Source organism: Onychomys torridus, chromosome 7 (genome assembly GCF_903995425.1).
Source record: "Onychomys torridus chromosome 7, mOncTor1.1, whole genome shotgun sequence".
Classification (NCBI taxonomy): domain Eukaryota; kingdom Metazoa; phylum Chordata; class Mammalia; order Rodentia; family Cricetidae; genus Onychomys; species Onychomys torridus.
The window spans coordinates 38,740,129-38,767,902 of NC_050449.1; the positions used below are offsets into that span (position 1 = coordinate 38,740,129).

Consider the following 27,774-nt stretch of genomic DNA (forward strand, 5'->3'; position numbering starts at 1 on the left):
ATGGACAGAGGCAGCCACCCGGTAAGTGTGCCAACATCTCCCAGGCTCTCCCAGGAGCAGTGACAGCCTGGAGACAGGCGGGGCGCTGCCAAGGCCTGCTCTGGGTTTAGGGAGACTAGAATGCCTCTTCTCACTGGAAGCTGGCCAGGACCCAGAGATCTCAGCCTCCTTTTATCTTCATCCCTAGAAGGAGCCCTAGGAGGAGAAACCCACAAAATATGGGGTCTGGTTACTAGGCACCCCAGGGCTGTATGGCTGAGGCCCGGACAGGGCTTGGCCTGTGCCCTGACAAAGACATTGCTGCTGTTACATGGTCAGCTTTACTGGCTGAGAATATGATTTAATCTAAGTTATTTTTTGCTGGTTTGGGAACCAAGAATATTGAACTCATCTTCAAGGATTACATCCTAGGTAGACGCCTAAACCTTCCCAGAAAAATGTGATTTTTTTCCTATATACATTTAAGATTTTCATGGGGATTTTTATCTAGCCTCGGTCACTTACTAGGGGACCTAATGCACAAGGAAAGTACTTACTTATGTCTAACATAGTGTCCTCTGCTACATCTTGGGCTTCTTTCTTCTGATTTTAGAGGTGGTGGAGAGCAATGGGCTGTCTGTGTAGAAAAGCGAGTCATGTATATATTGGGCATCCCCCAAGCTTTGTTCACTGTGCCCCTTCTTCCTTAACTTTCCCTTAGGTCATGTTTTCTATTCCTTTCTACATTTTTGTACTTTATTGATATAGTGGGATCTGAGACTCAGGGAAAGATTAACAAGCTCTGGATTTAAGGAAGCTCAACCCATCCTATGTTCTAGGCTGCAGCTAGATTGTGGTCCATTCTGAACCTGAGTATGCTTCTGCTGAGGGTTCTGTCCTCTCTCCTCCTATTCCAGACCCCTCTAGACTTGCCCTTTTCTTGGCTGCCTTCCTTGCTCTCCCCTCTGGTCCTTTTGGCTCATGCCCTCAAGATAAGCAGAAGGGAGTACACAGGGAAGAATGGGGTTTTGCAGGAAGCATGGGGCACCACACTCCTTGGGAATTTGCCAGTCCCCCAAAGAAGGGGGACTGAGCTATCTAGAAAGTAGTGAGTATTATTTAGCGACGGGCAGAGAGCTTGCCCCTCCTCCTGAGTTGGGTTACAGAGGTGATGTCCATCTGGGGAACTTACCTCCCCAGAGTTAGGAGCAAGGAGCCTATAGTTGCCCCTAATCTTGTCTACATCAGATTTCTTAAGATTAAGTAAGAATGGGATGGAGGAATTCAGTGTGTTGGTGCACATCTTTAATCGCAGCAATAGGGAGACAGAAACAGGTGGATCTTTGTGAGTTTAGGCCAGCCTGGTCTATATAGTGAGTTCCAGAACAGCCAGGGTTACATAGTGAGACCCTGTCCCCAAAAAACTGAAAGAGAGAGAGAGAGAGAGAGAGAGAGAGAGAGAGAGAGAGAGGAAGGAAGGATGGAAGGAAAGAAAGAAAGAAAGAAAGAAAGAAAGAAAGAAAGAAAGAAAGAAAGAGAAAGAAATAAACAAAAAGAAAGAGAAAGAAGAAACTGGAGCTTTCTTTGTGAGAGCTCAGTGGCAGAGAGACTCATTGTGGGTTTTGTTCTTCTCACAGAGAGAGAGGAAGTGGTGACCAGTGGGCTTTGGCTGTTGGTGCTCCTGTAGCATGTGCAGGAACTTGAGGAGGCTCTTAGGAAGGGCTGGAGAAGGCACTCTGCTGCTCTGTACTCAAAAGGAAAGCAGAGTTGGATGAGCTGGGTAGTATCTACCAGCTATCCCAACTGTGCTGGAGGTTGAGGCAGGATAGAGAGTTAGTCCCAGGCCAGCCTGGGCTACTTAGCTACTTACTTCTACTTCTTAGAAAATAGCCCAAGAAAGAGCCACTTGTTAAATGGTAGGCAGAAGTGACCGAACACGGCCACTTCAGCTTCCTGTCCCTTAGTGTCTTCATCTGTAAAATGGAGCAGCTGTCTCAAGGGGTCTCAGAAGTCTTTTGGACGGTAAGGCTCCTTTACAATGGCGTCTGCTCTCCCACAGCTGCAGCCGCAGTCAGGACATGTAACATTCTCACCAGCATCTCTATCTGGAGTCTAGTGCTGGCCCCCCTAAATGGGGACAGACATCTCTCTATACCCCAGTCTCCCCACCTGACAAAGAAGAAGTTTGGACAAATGGCCCCAAAGACCTCGTTCTGTTTCCGTGGCAGTCACTGGAATGATACAGAGTAGGGCTGCAAGTGTGTCCTACTGGGTGTCTTTGCTGTTCTTGACAAATGTCAAGATCCCGTGTATCCCGTGTTTTTGTCGAGTGGGTCCTGTTTTTCAATGCTTGGGGAACTGCAGTGCCTTCTAAGGAAGACTGAAGTCAACCCATTGATCAAACAATGGTCCTTTGGAGAAGAGCTTTTCCTCTGCTGGGAGTTCTGCAGTACAGCTGGCTGTACGTGAGGATGTGTGAGGCCCAGGATGAGCCAAGGTGCATACCCTTCCCAGGAGGCTGCCCACCTTCCCAAGATGGAAGGGGAGACCAGTACACTCAGGACTCCTCGTCATCCCACAGCCCCAAACCAGAGGCCCCTCCAACAGCTTGCCTTTGTCCTGCAGGGCCACACCCCTCACCTGGAACATCTGTTTCATGCTGTCACCGGTGCTGATCAGCATGCACCTGGCACACCCCACTGAGCCTCGGTCTGCCTTGTCCCCTGTGACTTAGCGGGGATATGTAGGAGTGAGTGTCAGGCTCCAGGCTCAGTGCTGGGCGGGAAGGCTGGCTGATGGAGCAATGACCACTTAGCTTAAGTGCCTTGTTTTGACAACACAGCTTCCTCCTGTCTAGCAACAATGGAGGTGGACTGTACCCTGGCAGGTGGACAGGTGGGAAAACACAACAGGACATCAGCTTGTCCTCCAAGCAAAGGCCTTGGCAGTCCTAGGTGGAGGCTCCTCTGCATGAGACAGCCCCAAAGTACCCACTAGATCCTCGCTTTATATGGTCACCACCCCAGCATTTGCAGACAGGGGAGGCTGAACAGGGAAACAGAGGCAGGAAATAGCATTTGCTTGGCAACAGTGAGCGGTCAGTGTTTTGTTTTTGTTTTTAATCTTTAAGTGTGTATATGATGTATGAATGTGCACGCTCTCTGTGTCTCTATCTCTCTCTCTTTGTGTGTGTGTGTGTGTGTGTGTGTGTGTGTGTGTGTGTGTGTGTGTGTGTGTACAGTGCTGTGTGGGAGTCAGAGACATCCTTCAGTGTTGGCCCTTTCTTGAAACAGAATCTCTTTTTTTTCACTGTTGCATACATACTTCAGGCTAGCTGGTCCATGCACTTAGAGGGATTCTCCTGTCTCTGCCTCCCATCACACCATTGGAGAGCTGGGATTACAGATGTGCACTACCATGTTTGGCTTTACATGATGTCTGGGGATTTGAACTCAGATCTTCACGCCTTCATGGCTAGAGCCGTCTCCCTGGGCCCACACACCATGTTCTTTAAAGTCATTGGTGAATGAACAAATAAATGAATGAACGAACGAACCATCAAGTGAACAGTGAGGAATGATCTTCTGGCTCCTCTTCCTGGTCTTTTTCATGTGCCAAGAGGCATTCTAAACGGAAAGAACTGGGGTGCTCTCCCAAGGCAGTCATTTTCAAGTTCTTGCAGCAGCAGCAGCAGCAGCAGCAGCAGCTGTCTCTTCTATTCAAATGAAATATTGGGTAGAAGCCACTGCATAAAATAATGTCAATTTCTGTCTGAGGTGGGGAAAGGGCTCAAGCCCCCATGAGCGCCATGACTGAGCCCCATGGTAACTCTATGAGACCTTAATGTGTTCTGGAAACCTCTGGAAAACAGTTATCAACCCCTTCATTTTAGGCATGAAGTAGTCTAGAGCCTGACAGGGATGTGACTGTCCCCTAGCTCACACAACTGCCTGGGAGTAGAAGCAAGCCCCTGTGCTTCACGCAGGGTTGCTGCACAGGCTGATGGGCTTCCTGAGCTCAATGTACACATGCCTGGGAAAACTGGTCCTGGGTTTGGGAGGAGGCAATGGAGAACAGCCTGCATTCTGAAGGACCTTGTATCTGTGGGGATCTCTAAAGGAGGAGAGCTGGGGAGAGCCATGCCTTAAGAGACACATGGGAAGGGGGGGGGGGGAAGGCTGGAGGGGCAGGAGGAGGGAAGAGAGGGGGATCTGTGGTTGGTATATAAAATGGATAAAAAATTCCTTAACGAGAGAGAGAGAAGCCCGGCTTTGTCCCAGACCAGTCTGGCCCACATGGGGATGGCTTCTGAGCTCCCCCAACCCTGCCTCTTCACCCCCTGTCCCTAGTCTCCAGTAGACAAGAACTTCTGTGCCTTATCAAAGGGAGCTCCCAACTAGACAATGTGAGGCCCACCTATTATTCCAGCACTTGAAAGGCAGAGGCAGAGGATTGTGAGTTCCAGATCAGCCTGGGCTGTAGAGCAAAATTCTTAAAAACACAGACAGACAAAACAATAGTAGCTTCCAGCAGGGATTAGGGCCCCAGAGTGCTGGGCTCTGACCATGGTCTAGCCCATGCACCTCCTCCTGTCAAAGTCCTTAAAACTCAGGGTCACTGGCAAAGAGGGGTGCCCCAGAGCACTCTGCTCTTGCTCATTGGAGGTGATAGGAAGAAGGCGATGGAGAACACCGCATTAGGTAGTAGCAACCCAAAGAAGGGACCAGATGACTAGACCTGTGGCCCTACCACTGCCTCAAGCTGGCATCTTGGGCACATCAGAGCCTCTCTGGACCCTGGCCATCTTTTCATAGAAAGAAAGCTTTGATTAGTGGTCCTTCCGGCCTCGTGTATCCTCAGAGTGATGGCCTTACAAGGGAGTGGCCCTGGGAAGGAGCTTCCACAGGCCTGTCTTAGGCAGGTTTCATGAGCTGTCACTGCATGTTTTCTGGGTCCACAGAAAAGCTTGTGTGGAGCTCTTCTCATGGGCCATGTGGGGCTGAGAAGCCAGGGAGCTCAGCCTGCAGCAACAGCTAGCTAACTGACTGACCCACAGGAAACTCAGGGGAGGTCAGTGCAAGACACAGGCAGGGGCTGCTAACTAACTCCCATGCCCCACCTGCTGAGAGAAAAAAAAAATGCCCCATTCACCTGGGGGTGCAGAATCCTTCCCTCAGGCTGAGTCAGAATGGGCACAGGACTAGAAATGGGGGAGCTTGGGGGTCTTTAGCCCCTGTTCTGTTATATGGGACTTAGGAAAAGTATACATATGCACGTGTGTGTGTGTGTGTGTGTGTGTGTGTGTGTGTGTGTGTGTGTGTGTTGCATGCATCTGAGTGCACAAGTATATGAGCATGTGGAGGTCAGAGAAGGCCGTCTAGTGTCTTCCTTATTGCCTGAAAACAAAGTCTCTCCTTTAGCTGGAAGTGTACTGATGCTGTTGGTCTGGCTAGTGAGCTCTAAAGATTAGAGTCTCAGAACCCCCAGCACTAGGGTGACAGCCACACACAGGCATGTCCAACTTTCTGCCTTCCTTCATGGTATATGCTTCCTGCCCTCTTGGTCTCCTATCATACACCAGAACCTCTAGAAAGTCCAACAAGCTGTGAACAGGCCCCCAGAGCTTCTCAAGCACAGCCAGGAGCATCAGAGGTGATGCAGTGTGGCTAATTGTTATGGCAAAGGGTGACCTTAGAGGCCACAGGGGTGGGTCAGAAGGCATGAATGACAGTGGTATCAAATGGCCAAGTTACCCAAGTGCTCACTCGGTCATAGACACCTGCCCATGCAGCTTGAACTGCCTCTGGTCTGTAGGAGGCTGTGCAAAGGGCAGGACCCTGCAAGGACTTGGTCATAAATTCTTTCTTTAGGGGGTTGTGCTCATTGGCAGAGGCTGGGATTGGGAGGCCTGAGTTCTGGTCCCCTGATTCTACCTTAGTACCTAGGGACCTTAGACAAAAAGTCTCCTCCCTTCCTGGGGCCCCATCTGTTGTCAGGGTGAAGTCAAGCCTCCATATGGGAGGGTGATATCTCTGCATTGCTCTTCAAGGATGGAGGGGGAGGAAATGACTTAGTGCTGTAGTAGCTTAGACATCAGGAAACTTCCCAAAGGGTGGAGTGGCAGGCCATGAAATGCATAAAGAGGGAGGCTGTGGGCGCTGGCATCCTCGTGAACTCTGAAGGTGAGGATGCTTCCTAATGTCCTGTGAAGTTTGGGTCAAAGTTCAGTGGCTTCTATCTTCTTGCCTTGGGGCTTCCCTTTCATTCTGACACCTTCCTAGGACTCCCAGTTCTCATTCAGATTTGGGGGTTCTCCTCCTGCACAGGTCTGAGAGGCCTACACTACCCAGCTTCCACCCCCGGCTCTGGTAATACAGTGCTGACTCTGTCAAAGCCAGGTCTTGATGCCCTCTGACTCAGTGGTACCTACCAGTTTTCCAGCATTACCTAGTCTGGCTTCTACTGACTTCCCACCTTGCTGGCCCATCAGCAGTTTCTTCTCTGTTCTCACTCTCTCTTACTCTAATTTCACAAATCTTCCTCTCTTTTCATTTCCCTGAACACCTTGCCCTGGACCTTCTTAACCCTCTCCCCTCTAACCCAGTCCCTTTGTGATGAGGTGCCAGGATCACAGGGTCAAGCCTAGTTGGAGACAGACAGAGTCCTTGACTGGCGACTCAGAATATTGAGTGTTCCTTTACTTGGGAAGCTGGGGTCGTTCCCTGGAGTCCCAGCTACCCTGGATAGAGTGCGGTGGGTCGATCTGTGGCTATGGCCAGGCAGGTAGAGTGCAAACCCAGGATGCACACAGTCCTGGATTTGACCTTCACCTTTGCTGAAGCTGGGTGTGATGGCACACACCTGTAGGTAGATCAGAAGTTCAAGGTCATCTATGGCTACACCAGGAGTTCAAGGCTAGCCTGTGCTACATGAGACCCCATCTCAAACAAAGCCAGAGAAGGGGCAGGGACGGCCATTCTTACCAGTTTGCTCACTTGTGAGAACCAAACTGGACAGTATGTGTGAAACTCTACAGATGGTGAGCCCTGAAGAGATAAGGGAGCCTGCTCTGGTCACTTGTGACACCATTGGTTACAAGTTGGCCTGTTAGAAAGAACCTAAGCCCTCTTCCTGACGGGACCTAGAAATCTGAAAATTGATCACCTTTTTATTATTAATTTTGTGTGTGTGTGTGTGTGCGTGTGTGTGTGTGTGTGTGTGTGTGTGTGTGTTACACTCACACGGAGGCCAGAATACAACTTCCTCCTACCATGTGGGTTACAGGAATCGAACTCTGGTTTTCAGGCTTGGCAGCAAACTCTATTACCCACTGATATATCTCACCAGCCCTTAGTTCCAATCTCTGTAAAGTGGTGCTAACACTACCAACTACAAAGAGCAAGCAAGAGGTTGACATGGGACCAAGAAAGGTGCCTCCTGGGCTGTTATCTTTGTTACAGCTTGACCCTCAGGTATAGTCCAGGCTTGTTCACATAGATTCCTGGTTGTAGGGGGAAGGATTAGCCCAGTTTATTCAAGTCAAACAAGCTCTGGCTGGCTCGTGCTGATCTCCCCAAGGAAACCTAGTAGGGAATGGGCTGTGCCCTATTCAAACAGAGGGATTTCAAGCCAAGCATTCTCAAACGCCAAGCAGGCCCTCCGTCACAGTGTCACCCCAGCCCTCGCCGTGTACCAGTGCTTTGGCTCACCTATGACTACTGTGATATGAAGCAGGGTGATCACCCACACCTTGCAGATAAGGAAGCTGGCACGGAAAGGTGTGATGTCACTTGCTCATGTCATGAGGCTGAATTCAGGCATAGTCGCTATAACTCCTCTAATGGCTGCAGATCTGGGTCACAAGGCTTCAACCAGACCTGGGAGGTGGTGGTGGGGGAGCAGGGGCGGGGAGGCAACCACAGTTTACAACATAAAGTACCACAAGGTCAAGACCCTACCAAGAAACTGGGCTGTGCCTCAGCCCCCATAAAGCCCCAGACCCCAGTTCTTTCGTCCTGCTCCAAACGCTCAGAGTGCCCTGTGTCTGTGTTCAGAAAATAACACCAGCAGTTTCTCCTGCCTTAAGGGGGATGTAAGGAAACCTGGGGTGGAATCCTGACTCTGTGGTTTTGGTAATCCAACGCTAGAAAATTAGTTTCTAGAATGACCAGCTCTCAGGATGAGGTTAGAACCCCACAAGGACACAGGCATGGAAGTTTGTTGTAGATTCTAAAGTGTATTTTATTGTAGCCAATCATAGGAATTTCCCTAGTATTGGGGAAGTCCTAGCATGAGTTTGCAAGGATGGATGCCAGTGGAGGTACTGTAACACCAGGTCCCTGCCAGGAGCCAAAGTTCAGGCCACCACTGCTGGGAAGTTCACCCAGGGGCTCACATCACTGAGACCTGTCCCTCTACATGAAGGACCATAGTCTGGTTTTTTTCTCAACACTCTTTTCTCCCATGATTCACTCATATTCCATGGCCACTGAGCCTTGGTCCTCTTGATCCTGTGCATGGAAAGCCAAGGGAGAAGAAACTTATTTACTATTTACTATTGTGACTTCTGTTTCCTGGGCCCTGGCAAGGACTCTCCCAATTAGTGCCAGACTATTTTACAGATGAACAAAAAGCTTAAGTGACCCAGTAGCTGGTTCCAGTTCTTTTGCTATGCAAGGACGGGCCCAAGATTGGGACCGAGGGCTGCCTGCCTGTCTGTCATCAAGTGCATTCTCAGCCAAGGGGCAGAGTAGTCCGTTGCCTAGTGTGCTCAGGGCCAAGTTTGGGTAAGGAATGTAGCTCAGTGATGGAGCATTTTCCTGCCCTGGGTTCAACTCCCAGCACCCATTAAAAACAAGCATGGCTTCTCTTGTTCTACCTTCCTTGTTCTCATCCCCCTTGTAGGAGCCAGACATGAGTCTGCTTATTTTGGAAATCTATTCTCTAGACAGCAGTGGTAAGAGGGTGGCCTTGGTGTCAGAACAGCTGGGGCAGCAGAAGCGGGTGCCTGAATGTCCCTAAACACGCTCAGATGCATCCCTGTGTAGCCGCCTGAAATAACCACCCCTGCCCATCGATGGACCCCAGCAGCTCCCTGTAGGAGACTCTCTGGTCCCCGCCTGGAGTGTGGTCAAAATCTTTCTTGAACCCAACACACAAGCCCCAGTAGGGTGAAGATGTCACCAAACCAATCGCCTCTGGTTCCTGAAAGAGAGAATTTAAAAAGTATAGTCGCTGTGTCCTACTCAGTAGTGACAACGGTCCCGCTTGTGCCAGATTTTCTCAAGAGAACTTTGAACTGTTCTGCTCAGGACTTGTGTTGAGTATATTCGAGCACAGGCCTTTCTCTGTCCCCAGCCACTTGCCCCAGAGTGTTCACCTCCCATTCAGTAGAGCCCACAGCTGGGATGGGCTGGCTGGGAACAGACTCAGGAATGCCCTTCACTCTGTTTGCAGAATGCTTCTCCAGCAAGGACACCTCCTCCCCAGGCTTCTCCTGCAAGAACATCTCCAGCCCGGGCTTCTCCGGCAAGGACACCTCCTCCCCAGGCTTCTCCGGCAAGGTCATCTCCAGTCCGGGCATCTCCAGCTGGGGCTTCTCTTCCCCAGGCTTCCCCATCAAGGACACCTCCTCCCCAGACTTCTCCAGCAAGAACATCTCCAGCCAGGGTATCACCTTCCAGGTCATCGTCGGGCAGGTCATCATCTGCCAGGTCAGCCTCCACGACATCCTCCCCAACGAGAGTGTACCTTGTTAGAGCAACACCAGTGGGGGCTGTCCCCATCCGGGCATCTCCTGCCAGGTCAGCACCAGCCACCAGGGCCACCAGGGAGAGCCCAGGTAAGAGGACCATCGCAGGGAGGGCAGAGAACCAGGGCAATGTCTTTGGGCAGAGGGATGCTCTCGGAAAGCACTCTGCTCCTCCTGACCCTGAGATCATGACATGGGGGACAGCCAGAGAGGAATGTGGGGTACCTGGAGAGGTGAGGGTAGGAAGGGACCATGACATGACAGCTTAAGATAACAATTAGGCAAAAGGAGGAGGGGACCCAAAGGAGCTAGGCAACAGTAACATTGGAGGCTGCTCTGCCTACTGTAGAGCACTGATTTCAAGAACAAGGGCTCCTGGCTATGGGAGGGGCTGTTTCCTTGGACTGATCTGCACATCTGCTGGGGAAGCCAGGGTCTGCAGTAGTGCAAGGTCATGTTCAATATGTCTGTCCACATGTGGAGGAAGAATGAGAGGGACTCTGACAGTCCAAGCTTCCAAACCTGTGGGTAGGGATGAGGTTCCACATTTCAGTTGCCGGGGAGTCAAAGAGGGTCTCTAGACTTGACTCTTCCCCTCAGGCAACTGTTTTCATTTACCCCAGACCTCAGCCGGTCCCCATTGCCATACCTGCACATACTCAGGCCTGGTTGCTATTTGACTGTGAAGAAATATTCAAGGTTTAGGGCCCATCCTAGCCTGTCCCTGTCCAGGGTAGGAGAGGCACTTTGGTGGCATGGATTCTGGAATGAGACACTGCATTTGAATCTCTGTCCTGTCAGTCACTAGCTTAGTGACTTTGGGTAACTTATTTTATTTCCATGAGCCTCAGTTTCCCCATCTAGAGAAGGTGACTAATAAGACTTGGCTCATGGGATGCTGTGAGGATGAAATAGCCGGACACATGCACAGTGTCTGGCCAAGAAGAGGGGCTACATAAGAGGAGTGGAGATGGGTGGTGGGTAGGGGTGGAGATGTATTACAAGGTGCAAGGGTCCTAGCAAGATCCTCAGGAACCAGTTTTGCTTCCGTCTCTGTCTTCCCCCATGCTGAACTCCTCCTCAGCAGTTTTCTTTCCCTACCATCCTGTTCTTAGGTCTCAGTGTGCCCAAGTTCTCCTGGCAGGAGACGCAGAGACAGCTACCACTCATCGGGTGTATCATCCTTCTCATCAGCCTGGTGATCTCACTCATCCTTCTCTGTGAGTCGAACAGAGGGGCCAGGGTGGGTTTGGGTCATCTCAGAATGGAATGGGGTCAGTCATGGAGCCATGCCACAGGGACAGAGCAACTTACATCCACATAAGGACCTTGGATCATAGGGTATCAAGCTCCTTTGAGATGACTGGGGTAAGAGTGTGGGGTATCATGGGATTCTGGGTTTGGGTCCATCATTGCATCTGAATTCTGATGATTCATTGGAACAATTGCACTAACTATATTGGGCTGTTTCATTATCATTAAATGGAATTGAGTTAATCATTAATCATTCAATTCAGCACATACTTTGTAAGATCGATCTTATTCCACTCTACCTAGACTAGGATAACTATGTGAGAGAAATGTACAGTTCTGGCATAAAATCTCACTGTGAAAACATATAGATATTTATGAAAACCAACATGCCATAAAATAATGAAAAAATCCTCCAAAGGTCAATGGGACAAGATATGTTGTCTGGGGATTCAGGCCCTTCATCTTGCCCTTTGGAAAAAAATACCCAGAACATGCTCTAGGCTCTTTGATCAGCCATCCTTTGGAAGCCAGCCCCAAAGGGGAGCCTAGAAGGGAGCAAAGATGAGCACATATCTTATTCTGTACCGGGAAGGTCACCTACTCCTGGTGAGCTAAAAGTATGTCAGGCTAAGTGATCTCACTGTGACTATCAGGAACAAGCAAGCAGGGCACTAGTTAGGGTACATGCAAGTCCAGATGAGGACCTGGAAAATATGAGAGCCATTATGTCTCTCTTGAACTTGTGCATGTGTGTGGAGTAGCGTGGTAGGGGAAGAGGTGAACAAGGCCTACATTGGGTAGAGGGAAGGAATCCATCTACCCGGTGTGGAGACACACATTTGAGAGCCTGGAGTCCTCCTGTTTAGTTACATGAGGCTGCAAAACTTCAAATGTAGGCTGAGAAGGAGTCTATGGAAGAGGTGGCATGAGATGGTGAATGGAGGGATGGATAGGTGCATGGAAATTCGCGGTGGCATGGCTGTTGGGGAAGAGGCGAAGAAGGTGTGCTGTTATAGCACAGCTTTGGTACCACACATTCCTGCTCCAGCATCCTGCCTCTGCCTCTCATGAGCTGTAGGTTGTGAACAAGTTAGTTATCATTTCCTGTCTCAATTTCTCCACCTCCTGACTGGATGGTGTGGTCATTATCACAGTGCAGGAGCTGAGACCTCTGTCCTCCCCATCTCCCTTGGCCAGCAGAGTACTTTGCTTCTGGGAACAATGGGTATGACCTATGGAAGGCCATGAGACACTCAAGGGCGGGCTACAGAGCAGCCTTAAAGCTCTAACCTGGCTCTACAGCATTTCCCAAAGTAACCACAGCTCCTTCATGGAGGCCAGAGAGGTAGTATGATCTGTAGGTCAAGCCTGGCCTCCTGGTTCCTCTCCCACTCCATCCAAACACCTCACAGCAGCCCTAGGATGTGCAGCTTCCCAGGCACTGTAAGAGGGACATCCAGGAAACCCTAGAGCTTCAGCATCTAGGGTGTGGGGGGAGGAGGAGGGAAGGACACATTAGGACGATGTGTGTCTGGACTGGGAAGGGACTGTCTCAGCGGGCGACCTTCTCCTGAGTGACAGAGACCATGATGGAACTGGGAAGACAATGTGAGGTTAGAGCTGAGGAGATGACAGAGGCTGGGAGGTTGGGTGAGGCATGAGATGATAGGTCTATGGTGCTGCATAGGGAGGTGTCTCAGGCAGTAGAGTGACAGTTCAGGTTTAGAGGCAGAGGAAGACTTGGGGCTGGTTCCTACATAAGGTGTGAGAAGTTTCCTTGCACATTTGGAAATCAGCCAAACATTGCTTGCTGAATGAGAAGACACTGAAAGGCACAGAGAGGCAGGGAAGCAAGGACCAAGTACAGGAGATAACCATGTTTAGGGGTGAGGGAGGAGGATACAAACTTAGGAGCTACTGAGGCTGGCCTCGTGATATCCATTAAGAAGGCCAAGTAGTGGCATGTTCTCTCTCTCTCTCTCTCTCTCTCTCTCTCTCTCTCTCTCTCTCTCTCTTTCCTCCCTCCCTCCCTCCTCCCCACCTCTCTGTTTGTGTGTATGTATGTAGCACAGAGAAGAGGGGATGCCAGAGGGGTTCTGAGAGGGAACTCTGGGATACTGGAGGAGAAGGTTTCTCTGGCTACTATCCTCTCTAGCCTGTAGGCTAAGGAAGCTTCCAAAGTAGGATCAATGTCCATCTCTCATTACTTCTCTTGGTCTCTTCCTTTCTCCCTCTGGGTAGCTGGCTGTTCAAATCTGTCTGGGGCTGCTCTGATTGCAGGAGCTTTCTAGAGCATTCCTGAGCAGCCTTTCTTTCCATACAGATGGGGGACGAGAGCCCCAGAGTCCAAGAGGGACAGCAGGTCGGTGTCTGAGAACCCCCAGGGCCTTGGGCTGCTGAATGTCCTGTCCCTCAGGCTCTGTTAATAACCAGCTGCCTGCTTGTTGTTTGCTTTGTTTTTCTAGTCTACTTCTGGCGAGGCCACACGGGGATCAAATACAAAGAGCCAATGGAGAGCTGCCCCAGCCACGCAGTTCGCTGCGACGGAGTGGTCGACTGCAAAATGAGAAGTGATGAGCTGGGCTGTGGTGAGAAGGCTGAACATGGGGAAGCGTGTGCGTGTGTGCGTGTGTGCGCGCGCGTGTGTGCGCGCGCGTGTGCGTGCGTGCGCGCGTGTGTGTGTGTGTGCGCGTGTGCGTGTGTGCGCGTGTGCGTGTGCGTGCGTGCGTGTGTGTGTGTGTGTGTGTGTGTGTGTGTGTGTGTGTGTGTGTGCGTGTGAGAGAGAGAGAGAGAGAGAGAGAGAGAGAGAGAGAGAGAGAGACTGACTGCATGTACACTCTGGCGTCTACACACTATATTATGAAATGTCATAGCTCGGGCAAAGGCCTGGGCAGAAAATGAGAAGTTTTGGTTTGAGTCACAGCAGACAAGGATTTGAAACTTGGTTTTGAGCATCATGTGACATGGATCAATTACCTGCTTCTTAGGGCTCCTAACTTAAAATGAATGGACTGGTTGAGATTGGCGACAGTTACATAAAATCTAAAACTCTGTGAGACAGAGAAAAACAGAAAATGGGACTGGAGACAGGCTGAGGGGGCTCCGGAACCCAATTTCTTTCTTCAGACTTGTGACCCCTTTGGTTTCTTCATGTCCTAAACAAGCACAAAGACCTGTTGAGCTCTAGCCCTCTGTGGTTATGCTTGTGGGGTCTACATACCCTTGCTGAGAGGGTGGGTGCCCCATCCTTTCACATCTGCATTTATTAGTGCACATGTCCTTGCCCATGATTACACCTCTCTATGCCCAAGGCTGTCCTATGAGCCACACTCAGATTATCCATACTATGCTCCTTATGTCTTTTTCTGTGAGCATGTCATTGCCCTCTAAGGGTGAGATGCTTGTCCCTCTTCTAGCAATGGCCTCCTGGGTCCTGATGGATGAACAGCTGCCCAGCCAGAGCCTCTTGGCCTTAGCTCTGTGCTCATGAAGGCCTTGGGCCTCCAGACATCACTGATGGGTAGCTCGGCCTTCCCAGAAGCCTCCCAGAGCCTTTGCAAAACTTGAAGCCTCTTGGGTGCTGAGACCCTGCTCTGCCCTTTCCTGTTCTGAAGTCAGGTTCGACTGGGACCGGTCTCTGCTGAAGGTCTACTCTGGATCCTCTGGTGAGTGGCTCCCTGTCTGCAGCAGCAGCTGGAATGACAGCGACTCCAAGAGGACCTGCCAGCAGCTGGGCTTTGACAGGTGAGCATGGAATGGGGGTGTGGCATGAGCGCTACAGAGAGAGCCTGTCTCAAAAAGTTAAAGAAAGAGGAAGGAAGAGAGAGAGGGAGGGGAGGGGAGGGGGAGGAAGAAGGGAAGGGGCCCCGCAGGACTCTTGCTGATCCCACCGATGCAGGACACCCCTGAGTCATTAATAAAGGCAGTGGCCTGGGTTCCCCTGTGTGCTGGGACAGCCGTGATTGCATTGGTCTCCCCTAGGGCTCTTTTTGTAAAAACATCTTCAGGACCATTACCACAATGAGTGGTTCTGGGATGAGTCGGTGAGGAGGGTGAGTATTTGGGCAGATCTTATCTTCTTACACTGGAGCTCAGATGTGCAAAACCTTTAGTGGACTTAGAACCAGAGCAGTTGTGCCTTGGTTATGAAGCTGGTTCAATGAGAAACAAGATAGGACTGGTGTGGTTTGGCCAAGCCCTGTGAAGTTTGGGCTTTAAACGTTTTACGCCAAGAAGCCAGTGCTGGCAGGTGGAGCAGCAGTGAGTGAACCTTCCTACTTGAAACTTCCTCCCACTGGAAGGCCAGATGGGCGCCTCCATTCACCATCTAGGTCTGAGTTGTGTGTGTGGCTGCTCATGTATGTACATATATGTGGAGGCCAGAGGGTAAGCCTCAGGGGTTTCTCAGGAGTTAGCTACCTTATTTTTTTGAGAGAAGGTCTCCTATCAGTCTGAAGCTTATGAGGTAAGCTAGTCTGGCTGGCCATGGAGCCCCAGGGATCTGCCTGTCTCTACAGTGGGATTTTGAGCATGCCTCCCTCCATGCCTGCCTCTTTACACAGGCCTTCCAGCTTTTGTGCAAGCACTTTCCCAGCTGAGACAGTCCTGAGCCCTTCCTCTGAGTTCTTAAGCTGAGTGGTTTAGGGATGTATGGATGAGTGTGAGGTTGTGAGTTCCCCTTAGAAGAAACACCTAGAAAGATAGGGTTGGAGCTAGGACTCAGAGCTAGTTCCCTGCCGTCACCTCAGCCTCAGAGTCCTGGTGGGTAAAGGAGGGACTGATTGGTCCAGACTTAAGACCCAGGTGTCTTTGTCTGTGTGTGATCTCAAGCAAAGAGCATCCACAGAGCTTCCAGCAGATTATATGACACATAGGCAGAAAAGAACAAGACAAGACCCTCTTGTGATGTGAGAAAGGCTTATCCCAGCAGTCCCACACCAAGGGTATGTGTGGGGCTCTGTTGGGACACAGTGGAGAAGGTTCTTAACTGTGCTTGTTTAGAGGAACGGCATATTCACAGGCCCAGTTCACAGAAGCATATAGAATGTTCTAAAAGTGTACGTAAGTTCCAGGCAGAGAGTAGAACATACTGGAATCACCAGGGTGCTTGTAAAAATGGATCTCACAATCTGAATCTCTAGAATTAGGACCTAGAACTTCTTTAGCAAATGCCCAATTCTGAGGCATGCTGTTCTGAGATTCACCAGCATATATACTGATCACTCTCTGGGGGATCTTGAGCTTGCAGATTGATGCTCAGTAGGTCTGGGGTGGTGCCAATGCCACTGGACTGTGGGTCATAGTTTGGATGGTGTCTTAGTCAGGGTTTCTATTACTGTGATAAAACACTGTGACCAAAAGCAACTTGAGGAGGAAAGAGTGTCTTTTAGCTTACATTCTCAGATCTCACCCCATCACTGAAGGAAGTCAGAGGCCATGGAGGAACGCTGCTTATCAGCTTTATCAGCTTGCCTTTTTTTTTTTTATTTTTTTTTTAAGAGAACTTAGTACAACTGCCCAGGAATGGCCCTCCCAAATCACTAAGGAAGAAAATACACTACAGACTTGCCTACAGGGCAATCCTATAGAGGCATTTTCTCAATTAAGATTTCTTCTTCCCAGATGCCCCCAGCTAAGGTCAAGTTGATGTAAAAACCAGCCAGCCCAGATATAATGGACTAGGTGGGTGTTCTTAAAGTCAAGGATACATCAGAACTGCCTGGAACTGTTAAAACATAGGTTGCTGGGTGCCTCTCAGAGCTTTTTCAGTGAGTCTGAGGTGGAGCCAAGAATATGCCTTTCTAACCAGGTACTGGTGGTGAGGCCAGACCTGCATCATACTGGAGAGCTATTGGGCCGGTCATAGGGTTGGTGGGGGCAGGAGCAGAGCATGTGGGGAGCCAGGCTTTGAATGTTGTGCAGGAGTGGCTACCATACAGGCCATTCTAGCCTGCCTCTGTCAGTCTGTGGTGCTCTGTCAGAGTCCAGCTCTGGCCTATCAAAGGGTTCTTGCAGGGAGGAGAGAGGAATGAGGAAGTATTAGATAGAAATATAGGCATAGATAGAGAGAAAGACAGAGACACTGGATAGCTTTGGGAGGGCCTTGGGTCAATACCCAGTCACCTTGAGGTTTATTCCAAAGGGCTTTTTATACAATGCCAAGGGGTGAGGCAAAAGACCTCTCTCTTTCAAGATCAAAGCACAATATACAGCCAAGTGTAGACCCTTCAGAACACCTGGTAACCATGCTGTGGCCAAATCATCCCATTATGCAGTCCTGCTGGGTAAAGCAAGCTCAGATTCTCTGACCTTGAGTAAGGTCTCACTAGGGAGCTCCTGTGGGCATCCATAGTGCTCTGATGCTGCGGAAGGACTTGGGATCTGCGGACTACAGGGTATTCATTCTTCTTCCCTCCTCTTTGCAGTGCTTACCGAACAACTGAGGTGGCCCACAGGGACATCACCAGCAGCTTTTTACTCTCCGAATACAACTCCACCATCCAGGAAAGTCTCCACAGGTGCAGTGGAACAACTGAGCTGACCGTGTGCAAATAGAGGACTGAGGGACTAGTAGAAGGTGTTTAGAGTCAGGGAGACCCCCTCCCCACCCCATTCTTTCCTGGGATCCAGACTCTCAGGCTCCATTGCAAAATGCCAGGAGTACTGTGGACACCTAGGGCTTAGACGCTCTTATCTGAGATCTGGTAGAGAGATCACGCCAAGGTCAGAGGCTCCTGCCTCCTAATCTCCAAGGGCTTGCCAGATCTAAGAGATGACTAAGAAACTCCTGGGGCCACAGAGAGCTAGTGCACAAGGCTCCACCTGGTGGACTTAGATTGGAAAGACTATCACTGGGGACAGGAGCAGGGGACTGACAGGTACAAGTGTTCAGGGCCCAGGAGGTCCATCTGTGAAGCTTCGGCACCCCCTGTCATCTTTGCACAGCAGTTCCTCTTTGTTCCAGCCCCACCCCCAAGATGGAAGTCTTCCCTCTAGCATTGCTTTACCTAATGTGAGGGTGAGAGGAGACGCAACGGTCCCGCGGTGTCTGCTTTGGGCTAGGCCCTCTGCATGCTACATGGGGAGCGTGAAGCTATAGAAGGGGCTCAGGTAGGGTCTGCTTAGTTGTAGGATGAGGCTGGGACCATGAAGGCTTGCTTGGGTTCCAAGAACAGGGAACTAGCTGGTGTGAGTGATTCACCAAATGAAGCTGGGCAGAGAAGGGGATGACGGTGGAGGTAGTTTGCTCTCATCCACATTCCCGGAGGAAGCACTCTAAGGAGGATCACCCACTGGGAGAGGGAAGGGGAGTCTCCACCTTTTTTGTTAAAGGCAGCTTCCCTGGAAATGGGACAGGATGTGAGCAGGTACCAGTCTGGAAGACGAGGCAGCTACTGACCCCTTTTCTCATCTTTCTTGTCCCAACCTGCAGGTCCGAATGTCCTTCCCAGCGGTACGTCTCCCTCCAGTGTTCCCGTAAGCTGATTTTCTTCTTGTAGTGTGGCCTGTGAGGAGTGGGGTGAGGGGCTCTCTAGGCCAGAGGGGCGGAACCTTTTAGGGAAGATGGCTGCTCCTGGGATCCAAGCCCATGAGTCTGCTTCAAGGCCAGGGAGCCTAAGAATTGGGATGCCTGGGTAGTATTTCCCTTCTAGTCCTTCTGACCTTGGGAAATTCAGTCTTGCAATCTCTGTCACTCCAAGGGAGTCATATGAGTCTCCTGAACTTTTGACAGGAGAGGCTGGGAACTGAGGGAGGACAGTGGGCGTGGGCTAGCTGAGAGTTTGATGTCAATGCTCACTTGAGTGCTTGTCCATGGAGGGTACTGCACCTGTGTCTGTACAAGTGTAGCTGTAGTACTGACTTTGAGAGCCTTGCTGGGCAGTTACCATTACTAACCAATTACTAACCAATGTCCCCTGCCTAAGATCAGAACCCAGGCAAGTGGGGAGCTGATACCTGACTTTGGAGCTGACCCCTAAGCCCTAACTGTAACTCCACAAGTTCTATGTTGTTGGTGAAATCAGGGTGCAGGCTGGCCCACTGCTGTGGTTGCGGGGCCCACTGCTCAGACAGCGTGTTGCTCTCTCTCCTCTGCAAGCAGAAAAGCCCCATGTCTGAGCACACCCAGGAGGCTGCCCCTCCTTGTCCTAAGCTTCACTCATTGCCGAGTTGCTCCTTGTGCAAACCTAGCTCTGCAGCATAGGACATGGACTTCTTCATCTGAAATGGGAGGTTGCTACACTCAGTTTCATCCCCTCAGGGTTGTGGTAGCATCTTTTGCTTTTCTGGGCCCTTGGTGACAGTCCTGGGACTCACCCTCATAACCAAGTCAGATGCAATGCCATAGCATTGGGTACCAAGTAAGCATTTGGCAGGTCAGTGAAAGAACGGATGAATGGGAACAAGGCAGATGTTCCCTGGGCTTAGACTTCCTACTAGATTAACCCCAAAGGCTAAGACCGCCTTGTACTATTTCTGCTTGGGCAGGGAATAGGGGTGCCACATTAGATTGTATGACCAAAGGGTGACCTTCGGGATAGGACTGCCCAAGCCTGCTCTGGGCCCCAGAAGAGTAGGAGAGACTGTAAAAGAATCACGTGACCTCTTTTGTTCTCTCCATTACCCCCAGACTGCGGTCTGAGGGCTATGACCGGGAGGATCGTGGGAGGGGCTCAGACCTCAGAGACCAAGTGGCCTTGGCAAGTCAGCCTACACTTTGGTTCCACCCACATCTGCGGGGGCACACTCATCGATGCCCAGTGGGTGCTCACCGCTGCCCACTGCTTCTTTGTGTAAGTGCCTGGCCAGCGGGGGAGGGAGGGAGGCTTGATTAGATGCTGCTGGGGACTTGGAGCCACTAGGAAGTGCTTATGGACGCTTTAGTGTAAGCCTAGTTCCTTGGGGTTAGCTACTGCTCAAAAGATCAAGTGTGAATGAGGGTTTGGCTCTGAGCTTGAGCCAAGGATGAAAAACAAGAATCCCAAGCAAAGCGAGGCAGGCTGGAAGAAGACCTTCGGATCCTTTCCCTGGAGAGCAGATGAAATGAAGCTCCAGGCTTCTTGTTTCTACCTCCCGCAACAACAGCTGCAGAACGGCAGAAGGGTGACCATGAGGAATTCTGTCTCAGGACTTGAGGGACAGGGACAGCAGGAGGGTGGCACAGTTGGCTTCTCAGAGTCTCCAGCAGCTTTTGGGGACCCATAGTGCAGACCTGGTAGAAACTGGCTCCCTGAGTAATGATTCTTCATTACCTTGTCCTGTCTACATCTCTGTGGCTGATGCCATTTGTCCCACTTCCTAGGCTCTGTCCTTAGTGGCATGCAGATGTGGTAGTGAGGATGAATGACACACAGAAGAATCACTCATTCATTTACTTTTTTCCCCCCACACTCTAAGGTTCTGGACAGCCAGTTCAGAACAATTTTGAGGAGAGTGAGAGATAGTTTGGGGGCTTTATAAGATAGAGGGGTCATTCAGAGGTCATTTTATCCATCCTCCTGTCTTTGGGCTAGGGCTCTTTCTTTGACTGCCTGTGTGTAGCAGATCTTGCCAGTGACCTGTGCCAGGTGTGTAACTAAACAGTATCCACACTCTGTGACTCTTGTAGGACCCGGGAGAAAGTTCTGGAGGGTTGGAAGGTGTATGCAGGCACCAGCAACCTACACCAGCTCCCTGAGGCTGCCTCTATCTCCCAGATCATCATCAATGGTAACTACACTGATGAGCAGGATGACTATGACATCGCCCTCATGAGGCTTTCCAAGCCTTTGACCCTCTCGGGTGAGTGTGTTCCTGCTTTCTGGCACCCTTGACTTGGAAGGACCTGTTTCCCCAGCTTCAGGCTTCAGGGTATCATCATAAAAGGGAAAGAAACAGAGATCATTCCATGAAATACATTTCTTTTACAAGTAGGAAAGCTGGGGTGGGGTAGGGTGGAAGACTTGACTCAGTGGGTAAAGTTCTGGCTCTACAAGAGTGAAGACTTAAGTTCAGATCCCCAGAGCCAGAGTAAAAAGCTGGGCATGGTGGGCATGTCAGCACTGGGGACCAGAGACAAGGTGATCCCAGGGGCTTGATGATTAACCAAAGTTTCTAGTTCAATGAGATACCTTGTCTCAAAAACACAAGGTGTAGAACTAATTGAGGAAAGACATCTTGACATGAATCTTTGACCTCATACACTTGTATAGGCAATAGCACCTACATATGTCAGCATATGCATGTGTATGAGAAATACATATACACGCATACATATGAACAATACAAAAAGAATGAAAGAAAGAAAACAATAATTGGGGAAATTTAGGCCCAGTATTTAGAAATATGTGTGCCCCAAATGACACATCTCAGGTTATAAATTGGTCAAAGGGCCAGGGCTTGTATACTGGTCTTAATAAATATAAATAGAATTGACTCACTGTTAGTAACGATGTATTTAGCAGCTGCCAGGCAGTATGCATTAGTTATTTGTCTCATTGCTGTGACAGAACAACAGTAAAAGCAATTTAAGGTCAGAAGGATTTATCTGGTTCATGGCATGAGGGGGTCCGGTCCACCATAGAGAAGAAGCACAGTAGAAGGCAGGTAATTTCCTGGTGTCAGGAGCGTGCTCATATCCAAGTGAGATCAGAAAGTGGGGATGGGCTATGAACCTTTAGGTCCACCCTTTACAGCCTACTTTCTCCAGTGAAGACCACCTTCTGAAGATGCCACAGCCTCCCAAAGCAGAGCCGAGACCAAGTGTTCAATCACATATGCTTATGTGGCACATTTTACATCTAAGCCATAACACACACGGGAGACATTTGATATGCATGATTGTGTGTACTCTTCCCAACCAGCCCAGTAGAGCACAGAGCCTATGAGCTCCGTCTGACATATGCAAAGTAGGGCTTTAGAGAAAGATGTTAACTGAGGGCTTGAGTGACGGTTGGGCTCCTGGATGGTATATAGATGAATCTCACTTCAAGTCAAGCTCCTTCCCACCTGGACTAGCTGATGGCGTGGAGCCGTGGAGAACATGAGCTGAGCACACTTTTGTGTGACTCACTGCTCCGACTTGGGAACAAAGGACCAAATGCGACTCCATTGACAGAAAGACCGCAGAAGTTTCCAGATCACAGGGGACACTGAATGTCAAAGAAGGCTTCATTCATTCATTCACTCACTCATTTGCTCGCTTCTTACTGTGTGTCTACTACACAGACAATGGCAAATGGAACAAACCAGGTGAACCAAGACCACCAGAAAGGGCCAATGGTGTCATGTTAGGGGGTCAGAAAGAGAAGAGAGGGCAGTCAGGCATGGCAGGCTGGGGGCAGTGCAGAGGCCAGCTAAGGTGAGTTCTAAAGAACTCGTGGGACTGGAGGGATGACTCAGTGGCCAAGAGCACATACTGCTTATCAGAGGACCCAGGTGCCCAGCACCTGTGTCTGGCAGTGCATTCTGCCTTTAACTCCAGCTCCAGGGGTCTGACACCATCTTCTGGCCTCCATAGGCACCTGTACTCTTATGCTCACAGCCATACACAGACACACATATACACGCGACTAGAAATTAAAATCTTTAAAGAGATTGGTAAAGAAAGGTTAAGGGGTTTAGAAGAGAGCCTGAAGAAGGGGGACATAAGAAAGGTCTCATGGAAGTGAAGCAGCCACTTCTCCTTTGGAGGGCCAGGATTCCCCGGATCCTTGGAGAGCTCTGATTAGTCCAGACATTCTGGAGTCTTGAGCCTGTGAACTGGTGTTTCCTCACATATCCATATGGAAGCAGAGTCTGCCACCCATCAGAACAGCTAGTTCGTCAGAGTGGAGTGAGGAGAAAGATCCCTGGGCAGAGCTCTGATGTGCAATCTGTCTCTATGACCACACCCACCCAGGCTCATCTATGGAGCCTAGAGCTATGACCACACCCACCCAGGCTCATCTATGGAGCCTAGAGCTATGACCACACCCACCCAGGCTCATCTATGGAGCCTAGAGCTATGACCACACCCACCCAGGCTCATCTATGGAGCCTAGAGCTATGACCACACCCACCCAGGCTGGTCTATGGAGCCTAGAGTTAAGCTGTGGAATCAAGCAGCCTCTTTCTGGGCAACTCACACAAACAAATCATGAACCTGAACATGGATTCTTGACCTTGTACAACTCTGAAACTATTTGGCTAAAACACCCATGTTTTACTTGGTTTCTCTCCTGGTGTGGGCATGTCCTTAAATCTAAGAACTGCAGTTCAGATTTATATAGCCCTAGGGTCAGACCATATGCTTGGATTTTTGGTTTACAAACCAGGGCAGGATTTTCTTGAATTACAGTATTTTCTGTGAAAACTCAATAGTTCAAACTCCTCTCTGTAGTTTTTTATTGTTGTTGTTGTTGTTGTTGTTTTGTTTGTTTGTTTATTTGTTTTTTATCTCTTTGGTTCTTTACTCTTTGGGCGGACTGCCATCCAGCTCCCAAATAATCACACACTGAGACTTATTACTTAGGAATGCCCAGCCTTAGCTTGGCTTATTTCTAGCCAGCTTTTCTTAACTTAAATGATCCCACCTACATTTTGCCTCTGGGCTTTTATCTTTTTCTATTCTGTAAACCTTTCTTTACTTCTTACTCTTCCTAAGTGATGCCAGGTTATGGCAAGTTGACATCTAAAACTAACAATCACAACCTGAATTCGCCTCTCCCTCCTTAGTGCCCCCTCCCTCCTCAAATGTTCATAGATCCCTGAGCCTGGGTCAGGCCTAGACATGGGTGCAGAATGCAGTAGTGAACATAACAAATGGCTGAGAATACTGCAAAATCCTACCAGCGAACAGTTTCCTCCTGTGCTTCGGAGTTGAGTGGTCAGTATGACAGACCATCCAAGGGGAGCCCACGCTGAGGGAGCTTGTGAAGTGATGTGCAATAACACTTGTAGATAGTGCCTGGCATGGGAGCTAGTTAGCAGGCAGTTGTGGGCTCAGTTATGTGCTCTTCTTGCTTGGACAGTCGACTCACCCCATGCCAGATGACTGTTTAGACAGAGAGCTATTGGTGAAATTATTAAGGCCACTCCACATAGTTAAAAGGAAGGTTTATTTTGTGGGGTAACTTACAAATGAAGGGATAGGTAGGTTGCAGGGTCTGGGAAAGGTATGGCGCAGTCTGGCAGTGTTCTCTGGAGAACTCTGCTCGGTCTACCTCCAGTGTCCAGGGTCCCAGAACCATGAGAGAGACTGTCCAGGGTCTCAGAACCAAGAGAGAGCTCTCCTCTCGATCCTTGGTCTTCCGCTTCCTTCCTCTGCCCCGCCTTGTGGGCGTGACCATTACCGAAGCCTCAATGGGGGTTGGAACTTCCAGGCCAGGGCTGGAATGGCTACCCACTACAGAGAGCCCCAAGTGGAGACCAGCCAACAGGTGCCCTCCTGGATCAGGTGGTATGCAACAGGGACCTAACACCAGAAGCTTACCTTTCACTGTCCGTGCTTTGAGGGAAAGGCCTGGGAGAGTCCTAGCCAGGAGAGTTGCTCATGATGGAGAGAGCCTTTTCTCCTCTCCATGCCAGCTTGGTTTCAGCAAGCTTCCACAGCTGTACACTTATGTTCACAATGACACCGCAACCAGAATGGCTTCCTGGATGTTGGCAGCACACTGAAGGGCTGAAAGGTTCAGATGAAATGATTGACTTTCATACCCCGTCAGTCCAAAACCTTAAAGGATTCAGAGCCAATGAGAGAGAAAGGATCAGATTCTTGTAATGTGTTTGCTCTGCCTCCCCCCTCCCTCTACCCAACCCCCAACCTTGCTCTTTCATTAACACCTAACTGTCTTGTTGCAGCTCACATCCACCCTGCCTGCCTCCCTATGCATGGTCAGACCTTCGGCCTCAATGAGACCTGCTGGATCACTGGCTTTGGCAAAACCAAGGAGACAGATGGTAAGAGGAAGAGATACAAGATTGCGTGTGTGTGTGTGTGTGTGTGTGTGTGTGTGTGTGTGTGTGTGTGTGTGTGTGCAGATGAAGGCCTATCGAGGTGAGAGTTTGGGTGTATAGATTCATGGTTAACAGATGAACATGGACACCTGTGATAATATTGACACTGTCCATGTGAGAACACCTTCTAGGCAAGACTTCCAGAAAGCCCCTACAGCTGAATAAGGTGGGTTTACTGCTCAGGACAGTGAGGGGAAACACATGTCAGCAAGAGGCTGTTAGAAGAACTGGAGAGATGGCTCAGTGGTACGTGTTAAGAGCACTTAGTACTCTTCTAGAGGACCTAGGCTTTATTCTCAGCACCCAGTGATTATTTTTAAAAGATGCTATTAAAAAGAGCTTATTGTACGATGTGGGTAGTTTGGGGAGAGTTCAAAGAAGTGGTACTTTTCTCTAAGTTGGATGCTGTTGAGAACCAGTGGCTGGAAAATGCAGTAATCTCCTCCAGAAGGAAGGTAGAGTCTCAGGCTAAGCTGGTGCAGGAGCAGTGGACCCTAGACTGACTGGGAGAGAGGATGTTTCAAATCTGTGGTTTACAGAAGGACTTCCTACTTGCAGTACTGGGTCTTGAACCCAGAGCCTCTTTTTCATGCTAAAACCAGAAGTGCACTACTGCTGAGCGGCATTGCCAGGCCTTTGTGCTCAGTAGGTCACCCCAGCACTCAATTAGCAGCAGCCTAGGCTTGCCTTGAGCTGATCCTTCTGCCTTAGCCCCCAAGGTAGTTGAGGTTATAGGCCTGCACCACTAGGCCTGGCTGGGACAAGGAAGGGAAGGATGATGGAGTAGTTTCACTTGGCCTCACTTATTCTGAGCACCTTGTCTGGGGTTAGCCATAGTTAATCATCCATGTCCCTCAGAAGGATACTGTGGCCTGGCCAGCCTGGTCATTACATTCAGGTCAACTACACCAGACAGGTCATTCACTATTCCCTGCTTCCTATGATGGAAACTTGATTGGTCTGGATCCAGCCTTCTGACCTTGCCTGTTTCACTGATTAGTTACACAGAGGTGGTTTCTTCAGTCCTATGTGTCTAGATATGTAAGTGGGAGATTATGACCTGCCCGAAAATCTTTAGGATTCTGAAAACAAATGGCGCGTGGGATGGTGCTTTGAATGTAGATGAGTGTGTGCCAACTCAGGGTATTAGTTACTCTGCCACAAAATACCTGACAGAGAAGCTCAAGGAAGGAAGTGTTTATTAGCTCACAGTTCTACAGTCCCTCCTGGGAGGGGTGTCATGGTAACCTGAGCTTAGGCGGCTGGTCACACTGTCTCTGTAGTCAGAGGGAGATAAGGACGGTTAGTCAGGCCCCTTTCTCTTTTTTATCCAGTCTAGGACCTAGCCCATGAAATGGTGCTGCCCATACTTAGGGTGGGTCCTTCCTACCTTAGTTAATCAAGAAAATCCCTCCCAGATGTTTCCTGAGGCTCCTTTCACAGGTGATTCTAGGCCCTGCCAACTTGACACTTCATACATTATCACCGTCAGGTAGCCCATAGGCTTGTGAGTTTGCGTGGGAACAAATCTCTGTTTTATGGCTAGTGAGCTGTGTCTGGTGTGAGAATGTGTGTTCCACCATGGAAGGCCCCCTTGGAGTGGGTTTGGACACAGACATGGTGCCCTCTACTCCCAGGCGACTCAGACTCTGGGTCCTGAGGATGCAGCTGACGGCTGTGAAGCTTTTCACAGTCTCATTGGCTTCCTATTCTCTCTCCCCACGTTCACCTCACTCAAGAGAAGACATCTGCCTTTCTCCGAGAGGTTCAGGTCAACCTCATTGACTTCAAGAAGTGCAATGACTACTCGGTCTATGACAGTTACCTTACCCCGAGGATGATGTGTGCCGGGGATCTTCGAGGAGGGAGGGACTCCTGCCAGGTGAGGGTCTGTGGGTGGGGCTCAGGTCTCATGACCCTGGAGATGGGAGGTGGCTGGAATGCTATGATTGACATGGGGATTGGAGACCCATCCTTTCCTGGTTTGGAGCCCCTCTGTGCACCAGGCTGACTCACTCTCTGGCTCTTTCTTGCAGGGAGACAGCGGAGGACCTCTTGTCTGTGAGCAAAACAACCGCTGGTACCTGGCAGGCGTCACAAGCTGGGGCACAGGCTGTGGCCAGAGGAACAAGCCCGGTGTGTACACCAAAGTGACAGAAGTCCTTCCCTGGATTTATAGCAAGATGGAGGTGAGAGCATAGCCCACGGACAGAGCTTGGAGGGTGGAGGGTATTCACCTGAGCCCTGTGCATTTGGGGGATGTCCAAGACAGGGTTAGATGTCAGGCATGGGACCAGCCCAAGATATCTGTTTTCCCTCCTTCCCTTCCATTGGAACAGAGCCCAGAGGTTGATCAAAGGGCATGACCCAAGCACCAGTACTGTGCTCCTCTCCCAGCGATAGCCAAAGGTTTCCAAATCGGCCACTAGAGTGCGCTAGGAGGCTACCTTCCATGGCAGGAAGTTGACCATCAGGAAACATAGATCTACCCTGGCTCTGCTGGCTTTGCTCAGCTAGACCCTGCCTCCTTGCCAGTCTCCTGTCTATAACCGTAAAGTGGTGCTATGGCCAACCCTCCCCCATTCTTTGGGCAAGGGGAGATAATGCACACTGCAGAGGGACACTGCACCAGAACCCCCTGCCATGAGCCTCCGAGTGCATTCCCTTTCTCCTAGAGCATGTGCCCGCTGGCATTTAGCTCTAGGGAATAGTAGGCCCTGGACTCTCTAGCCCTTGGGCTTCTAAGTTTCATGCCCACCCTTAATCTGTTTTCCTGGTCTCTTCCTCAGAGCGAGGTACGCTTCCGGAAATCTTAA

The 27,774-nt window shown here is 50.1% G+C and overlaps 1 protein-coding gene across 1 annotated transcript; it reads left to right on the plus strand.

The window, feature by feature from the left end:
* Tmprss13 (transmembrane serine protease 13) lies at positions 1-27,774 on the plus strand. The gene is made up of 13 exons (XM_036191639.1): positions 1-21; positions 9,436-9,820; positions 10,846-10,950; positions 13,450-13,572; positions 14,599-14,728; positions 17,410-17,502; positions 18,417-18,460; positions 19,614-19,776; positions 20,592-20,764; positions 24,803-24,901; positions 26,698-26,840; positions 26,995-27,147; positions 27,748-27,774. Exons 1-13 carry the CDS (start codon positions 1-3, stop codon positions 27,772-27,774), a joined length of 1,659 nt encoding a protein of 552 aa, XP_036047532.1.

Bases quoted from the DNA above. Each gene is read 5' to 3' on its own strand.
- Tmprss13 (XM_036191639.1), top strand. From the start codon at position 1: ATGGACAGAGGCAGCCACCCG. The intron at 22-9,435 runs GTAAGTGTGCCA...CTCTGTTTGCAG, and splicing joins TGGACAGAGGCAGCCACCCG to AATGCTTCTCCAGCAAGGAC. The intron at 10,951-13,449 runs GTGAGTCGAACA...TTGTTTTTCTAG, and splicing joins GATCTCACTCATCCTTCTCT to TCTACTTCTGGCGAGGCCAC.